Source organism: Silurus aristotelis (genome assembly GCF_946808225.1).
Source record: "Silurus aristotelis genome assembly, chromosome: 3".
NCBI classification, from domain to species: Eukaryota; Metazoa; Chordata; class Actinopteri; order Siluriformes; family Siluridae; genus Silurus; species Silurus aristotelis.
The window spans coordinates 14,921,833-14,946,275 of record NC_139576.1 but is presented as its reverse complement, the minus strand read 5'-3'; the positions used below and the strand labels follow the sequence as shown (position 1 = coordinate 14,946,275).

The window sequence follows — 24,443 nt, the reverse complement described above, 5'->3', positions numbered from 1 at the left end:
TCATAAACATCAACAATTTGGTAAAAGTCAACAAACAAAAACAGAATATCAAGCTGTCTGCTATCAAATGACAGTTACAGGTGGAGGATATTGTAGTTTAACATGGGTTAAAATACAGGTCAAACTTCATGAAACCAGCGAACCAGCGACTGGCACGTTCATGATCAAAAGGAGACTGAAAAAGTGTTCCAAGTTTATCTAATCTTTACATTCAGATGCAGGTATCACAAAAAGTCATTATATTCTCTAATGAAGTGTTTGGGGTGTGTGTAACATTCTACCAGTAGCAAATGAATGTTTTATGTATTTACTTATGGAAATAGTTCCAATTATAAGTAACCCTGGTCATGTATGTTGCGTAAAAAGAAAGTCTTTAGTGTTTTTTCCCAAAAAGAGATCTGATAGTACTCATTGTGCTGAACATCCGTGTGTCACTTCCTTTTCCAGGGGTACTGTGCACTGCATTTTCCCATAGTAGATTTCGCCAGTGCAGATTTTCTTTATGGCTATATTCTATTTCTAAGAAAATATATTTATTTTACCATTATCACTTTCTAAATCACTACCAGTGACTATGTATAATTGCAGAAATGTCTTATCTACAGAAAATTTCATTGGAATATTTTTAAAACATCTTTGCACATAAAAGATATGAATTTTGCAAAAAACTGAAAACATTTCCTACCATTACAGCAATGCATAATAGTTGCACATTTCTTCTTTTTGGTATCTCTGGTAATTTGGTAATTTTGCCAAACAGCATCATGCCCTCATGTCTGAAAGCATGTACCACCAGGACATGGCCTACTTTTATAAAGTAAACATAAAATTAAAAAAGAATTGGGTGGTTTTTCTTGAGATTATTGTGCAATGCTTCTGTTTAGCCTTAATGTTGTTTCTGTAAACTGTGGCTTCATTTTAGATCTGCTGTCAACAAACTTAGGGCGTTGTCTTTAGGGAGCCTTTTACGTTTAGTAGTGGATAACGGAATTAAGGGAGGTTTTAACACAGATGTCAAGCTGATAAATATACAGATCATCACAAGGGATCATTTAAATGCACTTGTAAATCTATCCTATCAAGCATCTGTGAATACTGAAGGATACATAGCAGATGAAGGCTACAGTAGAAATAATCATTTGCTTTATTCGCACCAATAGCTACAAAAACAACTGCAAAATCTATTTTATGCAATACCATGTAACAGACCGAGTCTGTTTTACATCCTTTTATATGATGGATATAATGTCTTGGCAAAATATATAGCACACACACACTATTACACTTTGTAGGATTCAAAAAATTATATTTTGCAAAAGTTTCTCATTGTCCCATTTTACAAAACCTGCACATGTTCCTCTTGAACAGCCAAATATCACAGGGACCATAAAAGGAAAGTAAATAAACCCAGACATCTGTGAGGCTCCAGGTTCCCCTAAAGACAGTATTTATGAATATGCCAATGGAAGGATGTGGATTTAGTATGTGGAATATAGAAGCTATGCAAAGATGCAAGATATACAAGGAAATGAATACATAAACATTGAAAAGAAAAGGGAAATAAACAAGCCAAAACGGAAGGCAAATGACCTATTTGTTTTGGGATGCTGAATGGATCGAATAGACCACCAGGGAAAGGCTGGCATCTCCTTTAAATTTAATGGTGCATTTTTTATGGTTGATAGAACAAAAGTAAATAATGTTATTTAGGGAAACACCGTCAGAGCAAGCCAGACTTAATGCACTTAATACACCACTCAAAAACAATCAAACCTTCTTTCCCTTTCCGGTACGGGGCAAGGAAGAAAGATAGCGCTGACGACTTGACCCATACTCATGAGGCCCTTTGCATCCTGGTGTTTGCTGTGGAATGTTTCCTCTCTCTGTCTTACTCCCCCTTAAAGGACTTCCTTTCACCAAAGTAAGCATAAGTTCACCTCTATGTTGTACAAACAGTACACTTACATGCAAGCTAGTTAATACTTTCTTTAACAGTAAAGCACAGTTCAAGAGCAAGCTTTGTATACCTAAATGTAAAATTGCAGCTTTTCTTTTAATCAATAGACATTACTTGTCAGATTAAGGTATGCAATTTGGATTTGTACCAGTCCATATTTAAGAGAAATCCCAAAAGTCAAGACTGCATACAGAAAGATCCATTACAATACATTATACAGCTGCCTTCTGGCATAACAGAATTCTTCATGGAAAACCGTAAAACATATTCTACTGAAAGACTGCACACATTTCATGGTTATTACTGAGGCCTCCTTGTAATCTTTGCTCTCCTATTTTTTCATTAATGCCTAGTCTAATCCTATATGCTTGTTCTCATAACATATGGCAGTTAGATCTTTGCAGTTGACCTCATGAACTTTTCACACATCAAAATGTTGAAAACATGAAAACATACAAAGAAAGGTGTGAGAGAATTTACCCACAAAAAAACTGTATGTAACTGATCTGTGACCCTTAAGGTCAAAATAAGAGTGTGTGTAAGTGTGAGGTGTAATGTATAGGTATGTAAATGGTTCTATGATTCACTATAAATGATGTGTTTCAGGTCAAAGGTAAAGGAAAACGGTTTAATCAACCTGTCAAGGCACCCTTACCCTTTTGTGGTGTTGTAAAAAAAAAAAAAAAACAAGAACAAAAACAAAAACATAATTGTTTCTCTCAAATTGTTTCCTAATGATCTAGTCTAAAGCTGAGCCAGTGGTAATGATGAACACTGGATGATAGGACAGATAGACACACTTACCCTTGCACCTTTTTCAGGAAAGCACTGACACCCACCACTGCAGTCTCTTCCCCCACATATCCCACTGTGCTTCTTACCACCCTAAAAAGTAAAAAACAAAACAATTATTTGTTGTTTACCGCACACTAATGAGCTTGTGGTTAAAGCTCCACTTCTAAACTTATTTATAGCCTTATTAAATGGGAAAAATGACAAAGTACATTAAATAATAAAAGAAATACTTTACAAAATACCAAAAATTACCAAGTTTTTTAACATCTGTCAAAGATTTGACAGCTGTTAATTTTTGGTCTTCACTGATATGGTGATAATTTATAGCAGTTAATGTTCATATTATGACACACAGTAAACCATGGGGGAACCATAATTCTCAGCTACAGCATTCATTAACTTTCCATCCCAGTACTAAGAGTGTAGAGATGGAAGGCATAAATATGTAAACAAATAGTTTAATTACTCTTTACATTTTCTTACTGAACAATACGATACAAAGTCCTTAGTGGACTAATGAAGATTTATTTTAGTTATTATACTAAAATCTATCTTTATATATACACTAAGATGTATCTTATATATGTTTAATGAAAACATTTAATTGCTCTAGCTGGTAATCTTGGTTGAAATGGCATCACTGATTAATTATGAAGTGATCGATTCGATTTGTCATGTATTTTTGTCATGCACAAGTGCAACAAGGTACTGTTACATGATAATCCTATATATGTAAGAAGGCATTCACATGCACAGCATAGAACCTCTATAAGGCTTATTAGGCAAGCAATCTCATCCTTAGAGACTCCATTCTAACAAACACACCAGCCATTCCCACACACTGATTTTTTAGACTTATGCAGTAACCCTGTTTTCCATAAAACCACATGTCAGCATGTGCTTTCCGTCTCTCAATAAAAGACAACCGGTGGCTTTTATTCTTACAGTGCAGAGATGTGGAAATGTGAATAGAAGGAATTCTGTCTTGTTACGTAGACATGCGATTTTAAATGTGAAAAATACAAAGGCCACATTGAGACATCTAGCCTACACAACAAAGAGATCCATTTAGAGATTCAATCTCTAAATGCTCAAAACAGATATTTCAATGTCTAAGTTATGCAACGTCTTTAATCTTATTCTTGAGATGTAATATTAAAATATAGACAAGTTTGGTAGGTTCTATATAAAGATTCTTAAGTGAAGCAAATAACTGTAACAGATTTATCAAGTGAATCCTTGGACATAACAAAACTACTTAATCTGTGAAATCTTCATTTGCAAACTAGTCATCATGCAAAAACATATGTGGGATATCCGGTGGAATAAAGGCATTGTTCTGTCAGGTGGAAAAGTTGAAAGAATAAACCACAGGATAAAGCCTACACAATATGGAAACCCAAATAACAAGGGAAAAATGACTTTAGCTTATTGCTTTAGTTTATTTACCACAGACGATGAGTAACAAAGGTGATTTGCTTAGTCATGTCCCAGTCCCCATTTTCCATAAATGCATTTTCCATCACTTCCACAATACTATTTTACCTGAACAAACAAACGATCAATCACTTCAAATACCGTTTGTGGTATTTTATTCCTATTGAACCTTTTGCATTATGTGAAAATGTGTTAAACCTAGTCTTCACGTGTATTCATGTGGTTGGATTGTTAGTTGGGCTTCACACACTCATGAATCAAACAGGCCACATGTTCTGAACATTTCTGTCAAGTCTGTCATTAGCAATTACAGTATATTCTTATAATATATACATAACTCCTGCAAATATTTCTTGTAACGCCCAAACACGCAGTTTTGTGCCAGACTTTTGTTACCAATGACTGTAGCGGCTCTTTCAAGATAATTTTTCCTTATCTGTTCATTTCTCAGATAGGAACAGGTGAATGTGGAATGCATGATGAATAATATACCACAACTTTTTAAAGTTGAATATGATCAATGTTGAATGTTGAGTAAAAGCACATGTGAAAGCATTACAGACAAACAGTTGAGGTCTGCTCAACAGCAAAGAGTATGTGTTCAGTGATCAACAATAGCGGGACCATGTGGTAGTAGACAAAGACTAAAGCGCACATGGTCAAAATCACATTCATAAACATAAAGATAAATAACAAGATGGAATTCCTCAGATGTTTTTCACTATAATATGAACACATTTTCAGACTATGATATATTTATTCACTTTGCAAAACAGTACTCACAATACAATAACCTGTACTGTAAATAATAGAATGTACTTTAAAAATAACTGAGTAACCAATTGTAAAGTTTACAAATGAAATAAAACAATGTATTGTTACTGTGTGTAAATAAATAACATTTAGAAAACCTTAGCTGCAGTGGTGGAAAAAACGAACCCCACATAGCTAACATACAGCTGCATACAAGCTATGCAGAAAATTAAAAAAATGTGCACAGCAAAAAAAAAAAAGTCCAGCTAAACTTTCAGTACAAAAGAGAACAATTGGTGTACATTTGGAAGTCAAAATTATTTACAGAACATTCGTAAATATATGTAATATACAGTATGTAAAATAAATATGTAGTTCCCGAGGGCCATGTTCAAGGGCAATTAACATATAAAAGAATTCAAGGGAAAATTTTATCCAACTCTGTTTAAGCTCATATTCTGCTGCTTTTATGTACAGTAAGCCAAGCAATAAATACACTCCCAGAAAGAGTGATTAAAGCAACATACTTACTGTACAAAGTGACAAATATTCACACATAATTATACTTCATGACAAACAGTTTGCTGACTTGTCGCAGCTAAACTCAGTGGAACAGCAAAATTAATTGTTGGGGCATTTTTGCAGATTTGTATGCTTTCTTGTTTTACCTGCTATTGTGCTTCAGCCTTAATAAATTACTTCATTAATCATTCATTAATAAATGACTGTTAATTTCCACTGCTTCAGATGAGATCACTTCAGAATCTCACGGTTGAGGGTGTTGGCTTCATAGAGATCAAGGCTCAGCCATTATCACTTCAAAAAAACTTAACTGAGGGAATTACACATTTCCCTATATAGATGAAAGATGCTGACAAGATGTATATCTAAATGAAATGTGCCAGTTACTGACAGTGGACACTGATGTTTCGAAGACATAAGAGACCACTTGTTATGCAACTGGAAAACCATGTCAATGGTCTTTATTCACAATGGAACATTTTCAGACCCCCCAGAACTAGACAGGGGATTTTCCAGCCTCATTCCACAACAGTGACACATGAATGCCCTGAAACCATGAATGTCCATTTCAATACTATATTGTAAATGCATAATCGATTATAAATTTATTTAAGTTTAAAAAGTTATTAATATATGTGATACTTGTAATTAAACTGTCAGCTAACTTCCATACATAAATCCATATACTGTAGAACATGATACATTTGTGACTGAACCACAGGAGACCTGCTATATTTTGGAGTAAAAATTGACAGTTTCACAAGTTTTATGTGATAGGTGAAAAGATTATGTGTTTTCTAATGAAGAGGGTAATAGAATAAGACATGTCTCATTACAAATCAGATAGTTTAGACCGAGCGGAAACACTTGAGCAATTCGGTGACTCTTGACTAACCGCAAAAGACTCCAGCTTCAGCCACTTCCACAATATTCTCACAGCTCTGAAAAAACAGCCTTAGCTAAGCCAGAAGACAGGTGTCTGGCACAAACCGAGCTCAACACGTCAAGCTTTTGCGTGAGAGCTGGAGAAAAAAACACAGTCACGCTCTGTATACTAAAGCTTTGACTGAGCCTTGATTTGGGTGATAGAATGAAAAAGATTGATAACAGCAGATGTCCCCTGTACTCTGATGCCATGTCCATTCACAAACTTTTTTCAAGAGATAGTAACTGTAAATAAAGTAAATGAAGTGAAGAATGATTGCAAATGATTTATTTGTCACTACATACTAGTGAAAAGACTGATGCAATTTAACAAGGTATAAAACGGAAGGACTTTATTTTAAAAAAGGCATTAGATATTAGTCAGCTCCATGAGCACTGTGCATTGTTATGGACCAATTCCAAGTCCCACTGAGAATGTTATTACTATGTTATGTCCTCCTCATGAGGAACAGGGCACCCTGAGAAATTCAGAAGGTTGCTTTCAACTACCAAATAAGGACATGTTGCTTTTTCTAACATTTAAACATAGATTCCAAACATTTTTTGACTTGCACTCTGACATTTTAATGTCCGCCCAGTCTACTAGTTGATAGATAATACAAATTTGGAGTAAGACCTACTCTTTTTGGCCAAAGGTTTGTAGACACCTGACCATCAAATCCGTGTTTGCTTTTTTAACATCTCATTCCCCCTTTCCTGCTTTAATAACCCTTTTTCCTCTAGGAAGACAATATTTTGGAGTTTGACTATGGGAATTGGCACATTCAGCCACACGAGCATTAGTACTGGCAGAAACTGATATCGAGTAAGGAGAACAATGGTCCCACTTTTCATCCCAAAAGAAGTATTATACTGTGTTGTGCACAGGAGCATGTTTAGTCAAATTTTAATGCTACAAAATATACGTTTAACCATAAAACCAGTGGTGGACAGTAACAAAGAAAATGCAATTCTTTACTGTAATTAAGTAGCTTTTTCATGTGTCTGTACTGAAGTATTACTATTTGGGGAAACTTTAACTTCACTAAATTTCAAATCAAATATCTCACTTTTTACTCCATCACATTTTGCGAAATCAGTCGTTTTTAGTTATTATTTTATTTATTTATTAGTATTTATTAGTGGCTAAAAACTTTGGTCAAGGACACAGCAAGTAACCGATCAGGGTATAACACGCACTCTGTTTAACACTTTTATTGATTGCCGCTTGGTGAAATCTACTTATCACCAACATACAGTTCAGCGTCAGTTCAACAGCAAGCAGAACATTTTAAGAGTAATAAATGATGGAGGAAACTCTTCACTCTAACTTGCCACAACACTTGTGAAGTAGCTAAAAAGAAGTTTTAGAGCTCATGATAATTTGATAGATATCAATCATTGTTTTATTATCATTCTATTAATAGATTGGTGTACTAAGAGTAACATTAGAGTCTTTTCACATAAACTAAGTCGAATAAGCAAGCGTCTTGTGACAAAATTGATAATAAGAACATTATAGCCATATTAAATTATAGTACTTTGAATACTGATGTACATTTGAAGGAAAATACTCCTTCAAATGTTTAAATACACAAGTGAAAGTTTAAACAGAGCATTTGTACTTTTACTGGAGTCATATTTTACCTACTGCATCTCTACCTTTATTTAAGTACATGGTTTGTGTACTTTGTCCACCACTGCATAAAACATATATTAAATATGCATAAATTAAAAGTAGTCTTTGTATAGAAGTTATTTGTTGAAATTAAGATTTGAGCCATAGTTTTTCAAACATGATAAAATAGAACTGTGTTCTTCAAATGGCAAGAGAATAAACAGAACAACTAACAAGAGTTACACATTTTTGAATGAATAAATGGATCTGTCTCTTTCCTGATTTATTGATCTAATTTGTTGTTCTCAACCACACTATCAACAAAGTTCAAATAATATTTAACTTTTATTTTCTTCTATATTGTCCTTATAATCAGTTTAAGCTGAAATGAAAAGCCCAGTGTTCGAACAACTGAATAAATTGCCAGTCATGTGTAACTCAATGCAGGTTCTCGACAGAGCTGCTCATTTGGATTGTGATAGGGTCCTGAGGTCTCATAACTTGAATCACTCAAAGCTTTTTGAACCCTGACTTTCTGCCCTCTTGTCTATTGACCTCTGACCTTAGCTGTGATCCTATCTGCATGAAGACTGACCCTAACCAAGTGTCAAAGGGGTCAGTCTCGTGATAGAATATCTTCACCACAAGACCCCGCTGAATCAGGGATCACCAAACATTGGCCTGATGTTTTGACTTAAAAAAGGCTTTGCAACAGTGGAGAATGTCAAATGAATTTTGGTAGAAAACTGATTTTTGAGTTGAATGACCGCAAAGTGCCTACAACAATGCTGCGTTTATATACAGGTGTGTTCCATTAATATACCCACTTGTCCTAGAACAGCTAGGACAAGTGAACAGCTAGAACAGCTATTGATTCCCAATAGCTCTCATCAGGATAAACTGGTTACTGAAGAAAAATGAATGAATGAAGAGAATATTGGTTGAGAATACACTGGAGGACAGAAACTCCACATTGACAATAATTCCAAATCCAAATCCAATTATTGATATCAAAATCAAACCAGGAATCCAGAAATCATGTACAAAGAATACCTAAAGCCCAAAAAGGATAGGAATACAGGGACAATGCTTGACTTAACAAGAAGTTTAAGACATCCCACCTTTAAACAAATGTTTACATTTCAAAACGGGTTAGATATAATGAGAGAAGAATGTGCCTTGTGGGTGGGTTTTGTCATACAAGCGTGTAGGCTGCTCTGTTTAATACATATAAGGGAGTGTGGTATCTGTTAAGCAGTAAAAAATGCCAGCAATGCCAATCGACTGCATATGGTTTTCCTGAATATACTGTATCTAAATGGCTTCCTGTAAATATACTGATGCCTGATAATGTGTGATGATAAACAGTGACAGGTTCAGTGCAAATGCTTTCAATATGGCTTTTCAGTGAAATGAAACATCTGCTACAAACAGCTGGGGAAATACAGGCCGTATACAAAACCTAATTTCGCTGTGGACACTGTGAATAATGAAAAAGAGATATTGATGACATTCTGCCAATCTGTTAATCGATGATATGTATTAAAATCACTAACTTGAATAATATTCAAATACAGAGCAATTCCTGAACTATTTGAGACATACGTCATGCCAAGGCCAAATCCATTAACCTCTAGTTTGTCTGTGCAGTGTGTCTTGAATGCACTCTCCCTTCCTTTTGATCACAATAGGCCATTCGCCCAATTTTGAACATCTCCTTCCAATAAATTTGTAGACATTAATTAGAATCATCTACACTGATAAACCCTTTCTTATCAGCGGTTCTCCTTCCACAAGAGAACAACAGTATATATGATCCAAAGAAACAAAAAGAATAGACAGAGAATTTAGAAAAGCCTTTTTCAGGTGTAACTACACCTAAATGACCTTTATGAAGGCACAAAGTGAGCCCAGTGAAAAGGAAAAAAAAGGAGGAAAGGGGGAATATTTAATGAGAAGGCACAATAAGGCCATGTTATGGCTGGGATGGCTGACTCATCCTAGTCAAAGATATTTGTTCTGTTCTGATCTTAAGCTAAAGAACAAGTGATTAACAACTTGGGTTAAAACCGACAAGATATGCAGATGCAAAAAGATAAAAATCAGCCTAAACAGCAGAAGCCTGAACACTCACCCAGACATCATACAACTCATTTATAATGCATAAAAAAACAACAACAAAGAGGTTCACGTGGGTTATTCCACTGGCAGCCAAAACCAGTTTTATGTTCTATATGAATGATTAATAACACACACACACACACACACACACACACACACACACACACACACACACACACACACACACACACACACACACAGACACACACTTTTGATTTTGTATAACATAACACTAAATCTCACTAAACACTAAAACAGCTCATCAGATGAGCCAAATTCTTAAGGGTCAGTTTTATCTTTTTTTTTTTTTTTTTTTTTTTTTTGGTCCTTCCACTTCCCATCAGGCTTTACTACAGCTGGAAACAGTCCATGCTTCCCCTGCCACATACTTCTATGAGTTCTACAATTCTTCGGATGGCATAATCCCGTTTTATATCTTGGAGATATATATATATTTGTTTGAATGTCTGGAAAAGTTTGTCAGGCTAAGTACGTATATAAGTAAGTAAGTACGTAAGTAATTAGCTATGTAAACAAGTAGTCAAACAAACAAATAAATGTATTTATTTACATTTATTTTCTTCTATCCACATCTAGCAAAAATAAAATGTTATTTTAATTGCTTGTTTTTGTTTAAGCCCAACTAATGTTATTTAGTATAGAAATATAGGATTTAGATATTAGATAACATTTTGTAATTGTGAAAAGTTTAAAATTGTTTGTTTTGCTGAAAGCATAATTACGTCTTAGAATGGCTGATTTTAATAATGAAATGTCTATTAGCTAGCAGTTATTTAAGTTAACACTGATTGAATACATCGACTCGCTGCATTAATAAATGACTAAGTATTACCAACATATATGAAATTTTAAGATGAAAAGCATCATTATGGTCTTTACAAAACATAGAAATAAATTTTATTTTTTATTTTATACTATTTAAAAATAAAGAGAACTGGAAAAAAAAAAAGATCTGAGAAAGGGAGAAGAAGAGACAGAGAAACATTTCTTTGGCCCCTTTCCGTGAGCAGCTGTAGGTCAAAAGTGTCTGTTTTACTTCCATCTCCCATGGGGAAGTTTCTGGAAACCTCCAAACTCTGTTCCATCTCACGAGCTTGAGAACTGTTTGGAACAAATTGTGTATATATAGACATGTGCAGCAAATAGAGGGTAAATAGCAACAAATCCAATGAAGTGGAGAGAAACATTTTGAGTAATTTTAAAGAATAACACAGAAATATGTTAAGTTGTCTTGATATATCTATATAAGAGAGTAAACGATAAGACAACAAATTTCTCTACAATATATATGAATGTAATGCAATTTGCTGAGCATAAACCACAACCCAGAAAGCTGAAACCAGAGAGGAAGAGAAAATGAGCATGCATTACATCAGTTTGATATTCTGGCACTAGTCTTGCATCAACAACAGCCAGGCACAGCTGGATCTCTCCACACCAAACTTGTTCTCAGTCAAGAAAACTGAACTTCAACTCCAAGAGGTCCACTGCTCTAATCAGTGCGTCCTGTTCTTGACATAGCTAAATGAACCAGGCAGCAAAGCAAAGAGCTGCACAGGTCCTCTTTTCCAGAAACATTCTGAACCTTTCTGTTTAAATGTTGTCTGTAATGACAGCCAGAAAGCTTATCTTGTTAATACTGTAATGCATAAAACAATAATAATAAAAAAATACAGTCATAAAAAATTATGGATTTAATGGTATTGCATAAGCATCTCTTTCTAGGAAACGAAGGAGCTCTTGCAATAGAGAGGAAAAGCAGGGAGGGAACAACAATGGACAGGTCTGGGGTCTCTCTGCAAAATAATTGATTTTCCTGAAGATACAGATTTATCTACAGTCATTAGCTCATAATTAAGACTAATGGGTTTTTTGTTGATCTTTAATCCAAGGTTTTAATTCAGTAAGTGTTTCTCATGTCTTCTATCTATGTTTTTCAGTGTCTACACATTGTTTTACTCATATACTCACTGTTTTACTCACTGAATACTTCTTTTGTAACAAAGCATATAAAAGACTAGTACTTCTTATTGACTTCCTGACACCAATTTTCATTGTGTATTTGTTTAGGTTAAAACGTGTGTTTAAACTACTTTATATGTGTGTCACTGTAATGTGACCTTAATCCTATAACTAAAGTGTGTGCTTTTTAATTCCACCCCATCTTAAACTATATCTAGACTCTAATAATATCTTCTACTTTTGGATGTGGACACGACACCACGTTTTATAGCCAGTTGTATTGTTTGCCAGTGACCTATGACTTTTTGTGAGAGACACAAATTGAATATACTGCATGATCATGTGGTCATTAAATATTAGTCTGTATTTAATGCCTTAAATATCTTAGTAATTTGGTTTGTTTTAAATTATTCAATGTGACCACTTTTAGCTTTGTTAATTAGGCAACCTGAAAGTGGGACTAGGCAGCACACTTAAGAATTCACTTGCCTGGCGAGTTGTTTATGAATGTATGATTTGTCCACCCTTTTGGATTATACATGTTTACAACCATTGTTGTTTAATTGCTTAATACATATATTTATACATACACTTTAATAATGAACAGTCTTGCTTTTACTTATATAGCAGTATGTGTTCAGTAAAGTAAGGGCACCTGTACTCCAAGGTGGTCTGTTACTGTTTCTAATGAACAATACACAAACACAGCTGAGACTTAGCTCACTCTTGCATACCACCATTTAAAAGCTATTATCCATCTTTCCCCTAAGGACAAGCAACATGCTCAACACTGCATGTGAAGAGAGAGGAAAAGAGTGCGAAGTGACAGGGAAATGTTGTTTCCTTGACTACCACTGCCAAAACTGGACCACAACCCTCTGTAACTTCACAAATAGAGAGAGAGAATCCATACACTCTGAGGGGTAGCTAACAGCCTATAAAAGGAAACAAGGAAGGCCCTGGAATCCATGGGAGTCATCTTCCATGTTTATCTAAACTAAGACACAACAGCATGCGCAGACTGTTTCATTTGGACCACAGTTTTACAAACATAAGTAAACCTCAAAATGTGATGTTTTGCATCATGGTTTGGATTTAGTGGTTGTAGTGGGTTATACATTACTAAACAACTACAAATTATCTTGAATCTATACACAAATCTGTGAAGGCAAAATCTATGAATAAAAATCTTAAGTTTGCATTAGTTTTCATTCGCATTATTATGAACCCCTCTACTTGAATCAGTTGAACGTATTTTACTTATATGCAGTTATCTGGATCTCAGTCTGGATTTGTTTATAACAAATTATCCAGAATTTGATCATCCACTAAAGCACAAAGAAATCTATTACTGAAAATAAAAAGAATATGGCACATCTGTAAATCTGCCTAGAGAGGGCTATCCACCATTTGTTCATCAGCCACAAGGGTGTTAGTAAGACAGTGTCCCAAAAGTGTTCACTAGATTGAGATCAGAGCTCTATAGCAGGCCACTCAAGATCTTCCGCTCCAAACCATGAAAACCATATCACATATTGTACATATACAATTGTGTGCCTCCAGTTTTGGAGAAGAACCACATATCTCAGGTGTCACAATACTTTTGTCCATATCATATGTGTCATGAATGTACACAAACGATGCTCATTGGATTTTTGGTTAGATAATCTGTCTAATGTCATCCAACTAAGTATTTGACAATACAATACAATACAATACAATACAATACAATACAATACACTGCGTATTCTTGCAATGTAACGTCCAGTAGCCCCACCATAACCCCATTCCATATACGGGCCTTGGAATGCAGAGGATGATAGCTATGAAGTGTGATGTGATAAAGACCAACATGGCATGGTGCTTACTTTAAGAGTGTTCTAGTGACAAGTTTAAGTGTGTATCATTGCACTGGTAACCACCCATCACCTATTAAAAATGTAACTGTATATAGTGAAAACCAAAACATGACCAGCTGGTCATTATTAAATCATTCATCATTACATGACATCACTGGCATCCTAGTCTCCTGTTATATAATTATCCTCACCATTCTACATTGTTTTACATCATTTGATTTGGTTGTTGATGTAATAATAATAGCAACCAGATCTATGATGTGTTAGCCCTTTCATTTTGGTTTGTTTGAACAGGTGTGAACATGTCATTTTTAAACCCAGATTAGAACCAATTCAACAACACCAAGACTTTTTATTTAAGGTCTTGTGAACAAGATACAATATCTACTTTCCCAGAACTCAATGACAAAAATACAGGTGATTTCTTTAAACTATTTCAATGACTTCGAGGCAATAATTTTGTCAATTAATCTTTGTCTGCTTCAATCCATCCATCCATGCATTCATCTATCTATCTATCTATCTATCTATCTATCTATCTATCTATCTATCTATCTATCTATCTATCTATCTATCTATCTATCTATCTATCTATCTATCTATCTATCTATCTATCTATCTATCTATCTATCTATCTATGCCTGTCTGTCTGTCTGTCTGTCTGTCTGTCTGTCTGTCTGTCTGTCTGTCTGTCTGTCTGTCTGTCTGTCTGTCCTTCTGTATGTCTGTCTATCTGCCTGTCTGTCTATCTGTCTGTCTGTCTGTCTGTCTGTCTGTCTGTCTGTCTGTCTGTCTGTCTGTCTGTCTGTCTGTCTGTCTGAGTGTTTGAAAAGTATAATTAATTCATTTATTAGGATAAAACCAATACGATCACATTCCCAACATAAAAAACTTGTTTATATGTTAAATAAATTTAGTCTATACTGTTCAATGTAATGCTGGATATTACTAAAAAAATACTGCAAAAGGATTTTTTCTGGGAATGTCATCAAACCTAAAAATATTTTTTGGCATGCAACTACTTCCTGTTTGTGACTTTTTCAGCTAAACGATCTGGCAAACCCATTAGTTTACCAGTCACAGGACTATTTTAAAATCAGGATGTGTAGTATACAGATGTACATCCTCTGGAATGAAAGGGACAGAAAGGTAGCAACAGGAAGAAAGAGAGACAGAAGCATAATGGGGTTGTAATGTGTAAGGTTCTGCTTAACCTAACAGGCCATGATGTCACTTTATATAAGGTCTTTTTTCTGTAAGAGGGCATTACCAATATAGCAGTGTTACTTTCCATACACACATCCTACAGCAGAAAGGTCTTGTGTTTTTCGGCAGGCAAAAACCTCTAAGTCAATAAATGGTTTAAAAAACTTTAGAACAGAGAGAGAATTGGCAAAAGCACCAGAATCCATTTGCTGAACAACATTCTGCACCTGGTATTCAGTTAAAGGGCACATTTCAGAAAAACATTGAATATATATATCAACAAACCAGCTCACATTCAGATATAAGGTCTATAACACATACAGTGCACTGTGTATATGTGTATTAAAGCAAAATAAATAACCAATTATTCCTGAATAATTGGTGAACTAATTTAAACGAAAGTAACAAGATCCTCAGCACATGGTCTTCTCATCTGAGGCTCAATTCCATTCCTATTTCCTTTAATCCAACACAATAGATCTTCCCTGAATTGTCTCCTGTTTCTGAATTTATTATTTTGGCACATGATAGAGCGACCATTTTCCTGTTCTTATCATGCATAGACATCTCGCTTTGCCTAGTCCAACGCCTTTCCTCACATGCACACACGTATCCCACATAACCTCAGGGACCACCTGCATATAAAACTATAGATTAGTCAGAGGGGTTTCCCCGGTGAGGATTAACAATGTTAAACAGTGGCAAATATGCAAACTATATTTACAGACAATGCTTATGCAATGTGGGGTGCCCTTATACAGTATACAGGAAACATGTTTTTCTTTAGCATCAACCATCTCATGCAGGGGTGCACAAAGTACAGTAAGCCCCCGTTTTACCGAATCTCATGCCCTCGGTTTATCGCAGAATTGCATTTGCCGCATAACTAAATTTGTTTGGCTGATTCTCCCGCTCTCTCCCAGATAGCAAGATAGACCAAACAACTTATAGGGAATTGTTTTTATGGAGTTTTATGTTGAAATAATAAAAAACTAATATAAATATATGATAATTACAGTTTTTCTCAGTTGCTTTGGAGCATTTCTTGAATCATCCTTAATATTCGCAAACCAGTAAAATAATTCTCAAAATAAATTGTACAAAAATTTTGGATTTTTGTACATTTCTTCCGCACGGGAGAAGAAGCAGGGTGCTTCGGGCAATGCCGCCGCCGAAGGGTGGCGTGGCAGGGGGATTCCTGACATAACCGACGTTAAGTGGCAAATATGCCCCCCCCTTGTGCTCGAGATATTAGGGTTCGGCGACATAAAAAAATTTACATAAACGGTTAAAAAATGCTTAGCAAAGCAAGAATTTGGCGGTTCCACTTCAAAAACGTCGATTTAATAGGGTTGGCGAATTAACCGAGGTCGAGATAAGTGGGTTCCACTGTATATTAATTGCGAGAGACTGAACAGGATTCACACTTTTGCTGTATTGTACAAGTGTTTGTTTGTTTCTTAGTTGTTCATCCATTTTCAGAACTTATAATTCTTTGTTTTTGCTCTCTGTATACACTCTCCAATTAAATGTTCACAAGATTCCCCTTTGACTTGTTTTAGAGAACTAGTTGATCATTGGTACCATACACCATTAAGATATTTGAAGAAAAAGTGCAAATGCAAGATTTAAAGGTTAATACACATTTCCATGCCTTTTTTGTTAAATATTCTTGCGTTTTTTTTTATTTATTTATTTATTTTTATTAATGCTCAAAGTAAATGGAAATGGAAAAACTTAATTTTGGGCAAACCCAATTTTGTTAGTTGTCTGCAGAATCCAGCCACACAACAAGTAGCATTTGTTCTAAGAATGTCACTAAGACCTAAGACCTAATAAAACTGAGCCAGAAAGAATGTGCATGAGAAAGTATGTGAGCATCATGTACTCTTATTTTAGGGCCAACTTTTATGCCATTGTTCAGCATTTACTGCCTCCCTCCTACATTCACATTCAAAGCCCCAATACCCATTACAAATTCTACTTACACAAATAATTAAAACAGATGATACAGTTGCACAAATCTGATACAATGCATTAGTTTTAGGGATTTATTTGGGACCAGTATTGAATTCACCAACCCAACAGCTGATTTCCACAGAATAAAGGATCTTGTTATATAAGAGTTGTTTGCATATTCAGTGACTTTTGAATTGCTGGTTTTCTGCTGACTAGACCAATTAAATACCACTTTACAAGGTCCATTAGTAAATCTGGGAATTTTCTCAAAACCCATATCAGAGCAAACATGTGGGATAAATATTCTTTCTAATAACTTAACCATGTTTCCTGAGAAATTGTGAAAATCCTATAGCCCAGACAATGGGAAACATCAGGTATTGTGCTCAAAAACATCTTGCATTGAATCAGGCTAGTGTGTAAGCACAACTGATGTTAGAACACCTACATGCTAAGTTAATTCAAAAACAATATTCAACTATACTATTAAACATTTTATGACTTTTAACTGTATTTAAATGATTAAGATGTGACTTGATTTTGGCACTTGTTAGATTTCTAAAACTGTCATGTAAACAACTACTTGAAAACAGACAACCGGAGTTTACAAAAATGTATGTGGTTATTTGTCACATTTACTGCCAATGCACATGAAATATGAATGGGAATAATTGGATCGAGATGTGTTCTAGGAACATTAGATCCTAATTTATTAGGTTTGTTAGCAGGTTAAGTGGCAACTCTACATGTGCATTTTGATGGATTTAGACAGGAAATCAATATTTGACTACACAATATATGACTACATACATACAATATATGATCAATATATACTGACTATAAAAGTCTGCAGTCAGATCATTGAATTGATAAAAAATTCTGGAATGATGCTGATCTGAAAATAGCTACTCCTACAGGTCTGCAATTAGTCAGGCACAAGGGCCAACATGGAACACAAAAAATACCCTTGATAGTGTCACAAGCTTTTCATTAAGACATTAGAATCTTATCAGACCAAAAACAAGGAGCACCTTTGACTTTGGTATAATACTCCACTTCTAAACAGGCAAAGTCTGAAATTAAGACATTACTGTGGAGTTGAAGTAACTCCTACAGTAGTAAATGGTGTTCTGCTTGGGAACATGTGAAACTAATATAGCAATACTTCCAAAATCACTTAAAAGGCTTCTGTAATCACTAGTGGCAAACTGTAAAAGTCAAATGACATTTAAAATGCACAAAGGAAAACGCACAGGACAGGAACAAATCTACACGTACACGAGTGAAATATTCTCTTTCTCACGTGAGTCTTAACCTTTGAACAAAGATGCCTGTGTTGACCTTTACATCATCTATAATGGATACTTAAGCTAATATACAATAGACAGTCCTCAGACCACAAAGAATAATGTCTGGACTTTTCTACAATATAAGCAAAAGACATCAATTTACCCTTTAATTGCTCATATAAGCATTTACTGCTGTGACCTATAACATGCATTGGAAGCAGAAAATGTTTATGGTTACGTATTTTAGCACCAGATTGTATTAGCATCAGACCCTATTGATAGGCAGATGTGAAAACATGCAGGAACGTGTGATTTTGTGTTCTCTAAGTTTTTGTTCTGATTGTTCCGATTTGTACAAAAAAAGTTAGGCCAGCTGTACTTCTGTCTAATTATCACATTTGTATACTCATTGATGCACAAGACAATGTTTGTATGATAAAATCTCACAACCTTTTTAGGAAAAATCTGACCACAAGCGTCACCAGAAATACCTATGACCATAAATGGTTAATAACTTGATTGTCACTCTATGCAGTTAAATAAGAAGGCAGAAAAGCTCATATTCAACCATTTCATAAAACAAGATCTGATATGCAGGCTGCTTCTGCATGTTACAATGATTTTGCTTAAAACTGAATTGTAGTAAGGTGTACAATATTTTTTTATATATTACTGCAAAATGCTATCCTTAATGCCACAAAGACTTTCTAAACCATGGTGTCTGGGGTTTTACTAATTATTTTTTTCCCTCTTGACTGCTGTTCATCTACACTTACCTGCCCCTCAGATATAATGCAATCCACTACATGTTCTTTTAAGAAGTAAATTTCATAACTTCATACACCTGTTTCTTCATCCCTAGACAAGCAGATCATATCTGACAGAAATACAGTCAAGCATTACAACAACTGCAACAATTATACTTTTCATGGTGCCTTAGATTGTATAGTCTCACATAGAGATTGAGAATATAGTTCTACATCAGGGGTAAATACGATACAATTTAACATGATTTAAAAAGAAATTCGAGTTGGAATTTGTACTGCACACATTTGTGCCTTCAACTTTGTTTGCAGCTCAGGTTATATCAGTCTTGTCAAGTTTTAAATGTAGCTAATTTTTTTTTCAATTAGTTAGCATTTTAAAAACCACCAATAATAAACAAACAAACAAATGAATGAAAATAAAAAAAAACATTGAAGAACCGTAATCTGAAGCTGCTCTGGGAACAGGCTCTCCAAAACTAGACAACTAAAATCTAAAAAGACCAGGTCTAGTCTGAGAGGTTTTTCTTGGCACACATTAGCCCCATTAATGCCAGTCAGGTAACACTTAAATGCCACAGTCTATTTAAATATTATTTGCATTGTTTAGTATTGACTATGTGCATCTCTTCATGGCCACAATTTACACATATTCTAATGAACATCATTAGATGAACATCACAGTGAGTTCAGTATTCCCCAGTGCCCTTCACTGGATATGAATCCAATAGAAAACCTTAGGGATGTGATGGAACACGAGATCCACACCATTAACATGCACCTGAAAAATCTGCAGGAATTGCATGATGTAATCATACCACTCTCAAAGGAATGTTTCCAACATCTTGTGAAATTTATGCTACAAAGTGATGAGGCTGTTTTTTCAATTTTTTACTTATTTTAAACTAGGTTTTGTGCGAGCCTGAAGCTTATACAAAAGAACTACGGGCACAAAAAACGGGCACCTTGAATGGCGTGTAAATCCTACAATTTAATTTAAACAAATTGGCCAATTTTTGGCTCATAAAGATTGTCTTTGGACTGAGGGATGAAACCAAAATACCCTAAAGAAACCACCACTGGGGTAACACAGAAACTTATATAAATGCATATATTGGATGTGGGCAGGATTCAAACTCTCTCTCTTAAATCTCAAGCAATTTCCTTCTGTATGAAGTCTAAATGCATTTACATTCTTTGGTGAATCTATATAGATTGAATGATGTTCAGAATCTTCACTGCAGAGGTTAGAGGTTTAATGTGCTCATTCCATTAACAGAGTTAAACATCAGGCCCAGCCCTTGGGAATGCTGAACCTGGACACTCCCACTTGAGGAGCGCACACTTTCCACAAGTCTGGCGCGCTGGTTGATGCGCACCAAGACGTCATACATTGGACTTATAACAACAAACCAACTTACCGCGTTAACTTCTGACGTCAGGACGAGGACGACCAGAGAAATCAAAAGAACCCTTTAAAATAAGAAAAATGAAACACTCAAATGAGAGGGTTTGCATGTGTGGATGTGTTCTGAAAGATATGTGAAAAGTGAAAACAAGTGTTTACCTCGAGGTTTTTACTACTCCACAGTGCTGTGGCTGCATCACTCCCTCTCTTTCTCTCTCCTACACACTGAAGAACGCAGTTACCACATGGCAGCCCGTACACAACCTAGACATTTGTGAGAGTTTATTAGCTTTCCATAGCCAAAGTAATGCGCAAATATACTAAAACGTTTTGCACAGCACCATACGTACACACACACACACACACACACACACACACACACACACACACACACACACACACACACACACACACCTTTCAGCATAGAGCTACAGTGCAGTGTTCAATCAGACTATCAAACCTGGTTCTACACAAGAAGTAGTGTGCATGCAACAGGAAAACATTACTACAGATACAGTATCTCGTGAAAATCACCCTGAAATTCACGACTTGCTGTATTTGTTTCTGAGCAAAAAAAAAAAAAGTCATAAAACAAACAACTCAAAAAACTAAACTCCTAAGTGTCCAGTACGAAGTTAAAGCAGAAGTCAGGCGCGCTCTTACCTCTGCGCTGGCGAAGAGCGGTGCGCGCGCACGCCGGTGCCAATACAGTAAAGACGTAAATCCGATGGTCCGAGCTTCTTTTATTTTAATCGGGAAATGTAAATCTCTGCTTGGTCTGTGGGACTTTGGAGACACTTTCTTCTCTTAAAAAGTGTGTGCTTGTTTGAAACTCTGGGTTGTGCTCGGACGTGCAGAAGTTGGTGGGAGGTCTGAGAGGGGTGTGTCAGACTAATGTACGAGCTGCTGGTTTGAAACCAAGCGCATAACGTCGAGAGCAAAGATGCGGACAAAACCTGTAGATTAGGCTCTAGGGCAATAAAGGAAAAAAGATATTTAATAACAAGGAGATCAGCATTAGAGCTGTTTGTGTGTTCTTCTGTGCTAAAGGGCATCTCGGGGCGCCATGCGCGTCTTAGGCGGCACGCTGTTTGTGGCGGTGGTCGTGTTGATCAGCGCACGTCTGAGCAGTGCAGAGGTAAGTTCACTCCGATGCAAACACTGAATGCAATGTAGTGTTTTTTAGTTGTTTGTGACAAGAACGTGGAACATATTTCCAGAAGGTGTGCAGAGTGTATTATCAGAGTCGGTATTTATGGGATAGATTGATCCATCACTGTTATCCATCAGTGTACATCTTTTGAAGGCAACATGATTTTGCAAAAAAGAAAAACAACAAACTGATCACATTACTCAACGTTACGTCTACGTTTTTTATTTTACACTTTACCTTATATACATTGTTTTATAAAAGTTATATTTATTTACATGATATGACTCTAAAATGAACAAGGAAGTCTGTATGTACTGTTAGTATGTCCATATCGTTTTGTTTTATTGAATGCAATAAGCTGCATGTAGTAGTTTCGATGTGATGACTTTCAGTAATGGTTATAACGTCTTATGCCTACTTATTCTGTCACTGGTTTGAAACGAAGTCTGCCTGTAGGCAGCGCGTGCAGGCCACTCCTCTATGGGTCAGGACTTCTGGAGATACTGGGTGGAGGCAGCTTGGATTTGGGAGGGTGGGGTGAGCTGCTAGGGACGATAGATAACAAATAGTGACATAAACTATAGACACTCCTGCAGGAAATAATTAACCAAAATAGGAAAATATTAGGTTTTTAGTGGTTTTTAACTGGGTTTTAACTGGTAAATCACTGGGCAGAAAATTTGCAAGCATGAAACACATGCACTCCTGAAACATTGTTTGTTACCATTTTCTTCATTTACTTTTGCTGCAATGAACTTAGAGAAATTCACATGTATTCTGGTATACAAAGGTAAATGAATTATAATAAGGGTGCAACGGTACACAAAATTCACGTTTCGGTTTTTAAGTCATGGTTCAGTTCAATTTTGGTACAGTTTGGGGGAAGAAATGCAAAACATAAAATTGCTTGTCTTTTTTTATTTACTCAGTTTATTATTCGTGACATTTGTGATCAACATTTGAATAGTTTACATTTTTAAAAACAGTTTTAAATAAAATGTCTGCTTCATTAAATAATATATAAAATAATATTTGATAAAAATGTTTATATAATATATTTATCTATCTATAAAAATAATGCAATACACTTTTTATTATATTGATTACATTGAGTAATCAGTTACATTGGTAAAAAATTAATATGATTAAATAAAATTAGATAAATGGAAAAACTAAATAGTTTCCATTTGTTTGACCCCATTTACCTTTCTCATAGAAGCTGCCCACAAGTTTACCCATAAGCCTTACGGTCTTAACAACAAATCAAATGGTCGGGAAATGAGCAAGAATTTGTGTTGGTGTTGGTGATGGAATTACCGAAACTCAAAAACTAAATGTTTATGCTTATGTTCAATATGATTGCGATTCATGGCCTTGGATTCTTTAGTTATATGGAAAAGTGTTACAGCTGTAAATGTGTCCTTATTTCTTATAAACCTTGTGTCAAACCTCAACAATGCATAATTTATGACCCGTTTTAAATCACTGCTTAAACCATTTCTAAACACAAGTGCTTGGAAACTTCTGGAAATGTTACTAACCTGAAACGCCCACTGCATAGGTTTAGTGATATTCCCATGGAGATGTTCTTGCACAACATTGTTGTAACAGGATGTTTCACCATCATTTCTTAGAAAATCATCTCAAGGTATATCAGGATGGTTAAGTAAGTCTCCATATTTAAACCTCCTCCTTTTTTTAAAGATAAAACTTTCACTTTAACATTCTTTCTACATTTCTGTTTGGATTAATTGAGCCTTTAAAGCCATTGTGGATTCCTTGATGCCCAAATGAGCTCAACAGTCACATAGTATATTTATTGCTAAAAATGCTTACAGTAAACCTACCAGTGGGCCACTGTAAATAAGAACTGTATAATAAATAGCTATTCCAAATTTAGGCCAGTAACTACTTTTTGACAAATAGCAGCTTATCCATAAAAGCAGGAAAAAGAAAACCCGTCGTATATCATCCTTTCAAAAGTTGCTAATCTTCCTAAGATTCTCATTCCTGATTCCATTTGTATTAAAAAAAATTATTGTTGCTATTTGAAAGATAAGCTGATGTTCTAATGATTTGCTTTGCAGCCATGAGGCAGCAGCACTGTATTATTGAGATTACATATAGGTATTATTCACCTAGTGGGAACTGCAGTAAGTAGTAATATACAGGTTTTTTTTACCAAAACGTTTTTCATTTTGGTTCTGGAACTTGTTCTTGGTAAGTGCTGGGCAGGGCGATCTGTAGCCAGCTGGCCATAACCTTCCAAAATGAATGGAGATGGCTTTTATTGTTACATGCTGTTAATTTTTTCTTAAGTTCCTTTATGACTTGGCCGATTGTTTGATAGAACATCTCTTGCTGTATTCTTGTAAACCTTTTATTACCATAAGCTGTCTAATTTATCTTGGATTTCTATTAAAGATCTATTAATCAACAGTAAAGTGTACTTTTCTTTTGTACTACTTTTTCAAAAGAATAAAAGTACTCTCACTACATTTTTTTGTTTTTTTTTGTATTTTGAAGTACTCACTGAAGATTTTAGTGCCGTAACTAGCACTAAATACTGTTGTTGTCCAATAAACCTTTCCTGGTTACACTGCATTTCCATGCTTGTTCTCTGCACCGGTCCCCAGATGTAAACTGTTCTGGGGTTACAGTCCAGCAAGAATGTGGAACTGTTCAAGAACTGGCA

At 35.3% G+C, this 24,443-nt stretch overlaps 2 protein-coding genes across 4 annotated transcripts in view; one reads left to right on the top strand and one right to left on the bottom strand.

Moving 5' to 3' along the window:
- The window catches only part of col4a2 (collagen, type IV, alpha 2), a 59,664-nt gene extending 38,266 nt beyond the window's left edge, over nucleotides 1-21,398 (bottom strand). For all 3 annotated transcript variants that reach the window (XM_083535752.1, XM_083535754.1, XM_083535753.1), the window contains exons 1-4: nucleotides 21,259-21,398; nucleotides 20,755-20,859; nucleotides 20,609-20,660; nucleotides 2,762-2,842 (exon numbers count right to left, since the gene is read on the bottom strand). In XM_083535752.1, coding sequence (XP_083391878.1) covers nucleotides 2,762-2,842; nucleotides 20,609-20,660; nucleotides 20,755-20,792 — 171 coding nt within the window. In that variant the 5' untranslated portion in view covers nucleotides 20,793-20,859; nucleotides 21,259-21,398. The remainder of the gene's footprint in view (nucleotides 1-2,761; nucleotides 2,843-20,608; nucleotides 20,661-20,754; nucleotides 20,860-21,258) is intronic.
- Nucleotides 21,399-21,582: 184 nt separating this feature from the next.
- col4a1 (collagen, type IV, alpha 1) overlaps nucleotides 21,583-24,443 on the top strand; it is a 45,486-nt gene continuing 42,625 nt past the window's right edge. Inside the window, exon 1 of the mRNA XM_083535771.1 lies at nucleotides 21,583-21,733. Within this exon, the coding sequence (XP_083391897.1) occupies nucleotides 21,662-21,733 (72 nt within the window). The 5' untranslated portion in view covers nucleotides 21,583-21,661. The remainder of the gene's footprint in view (nucleotides 21,734-24,443) is intronic.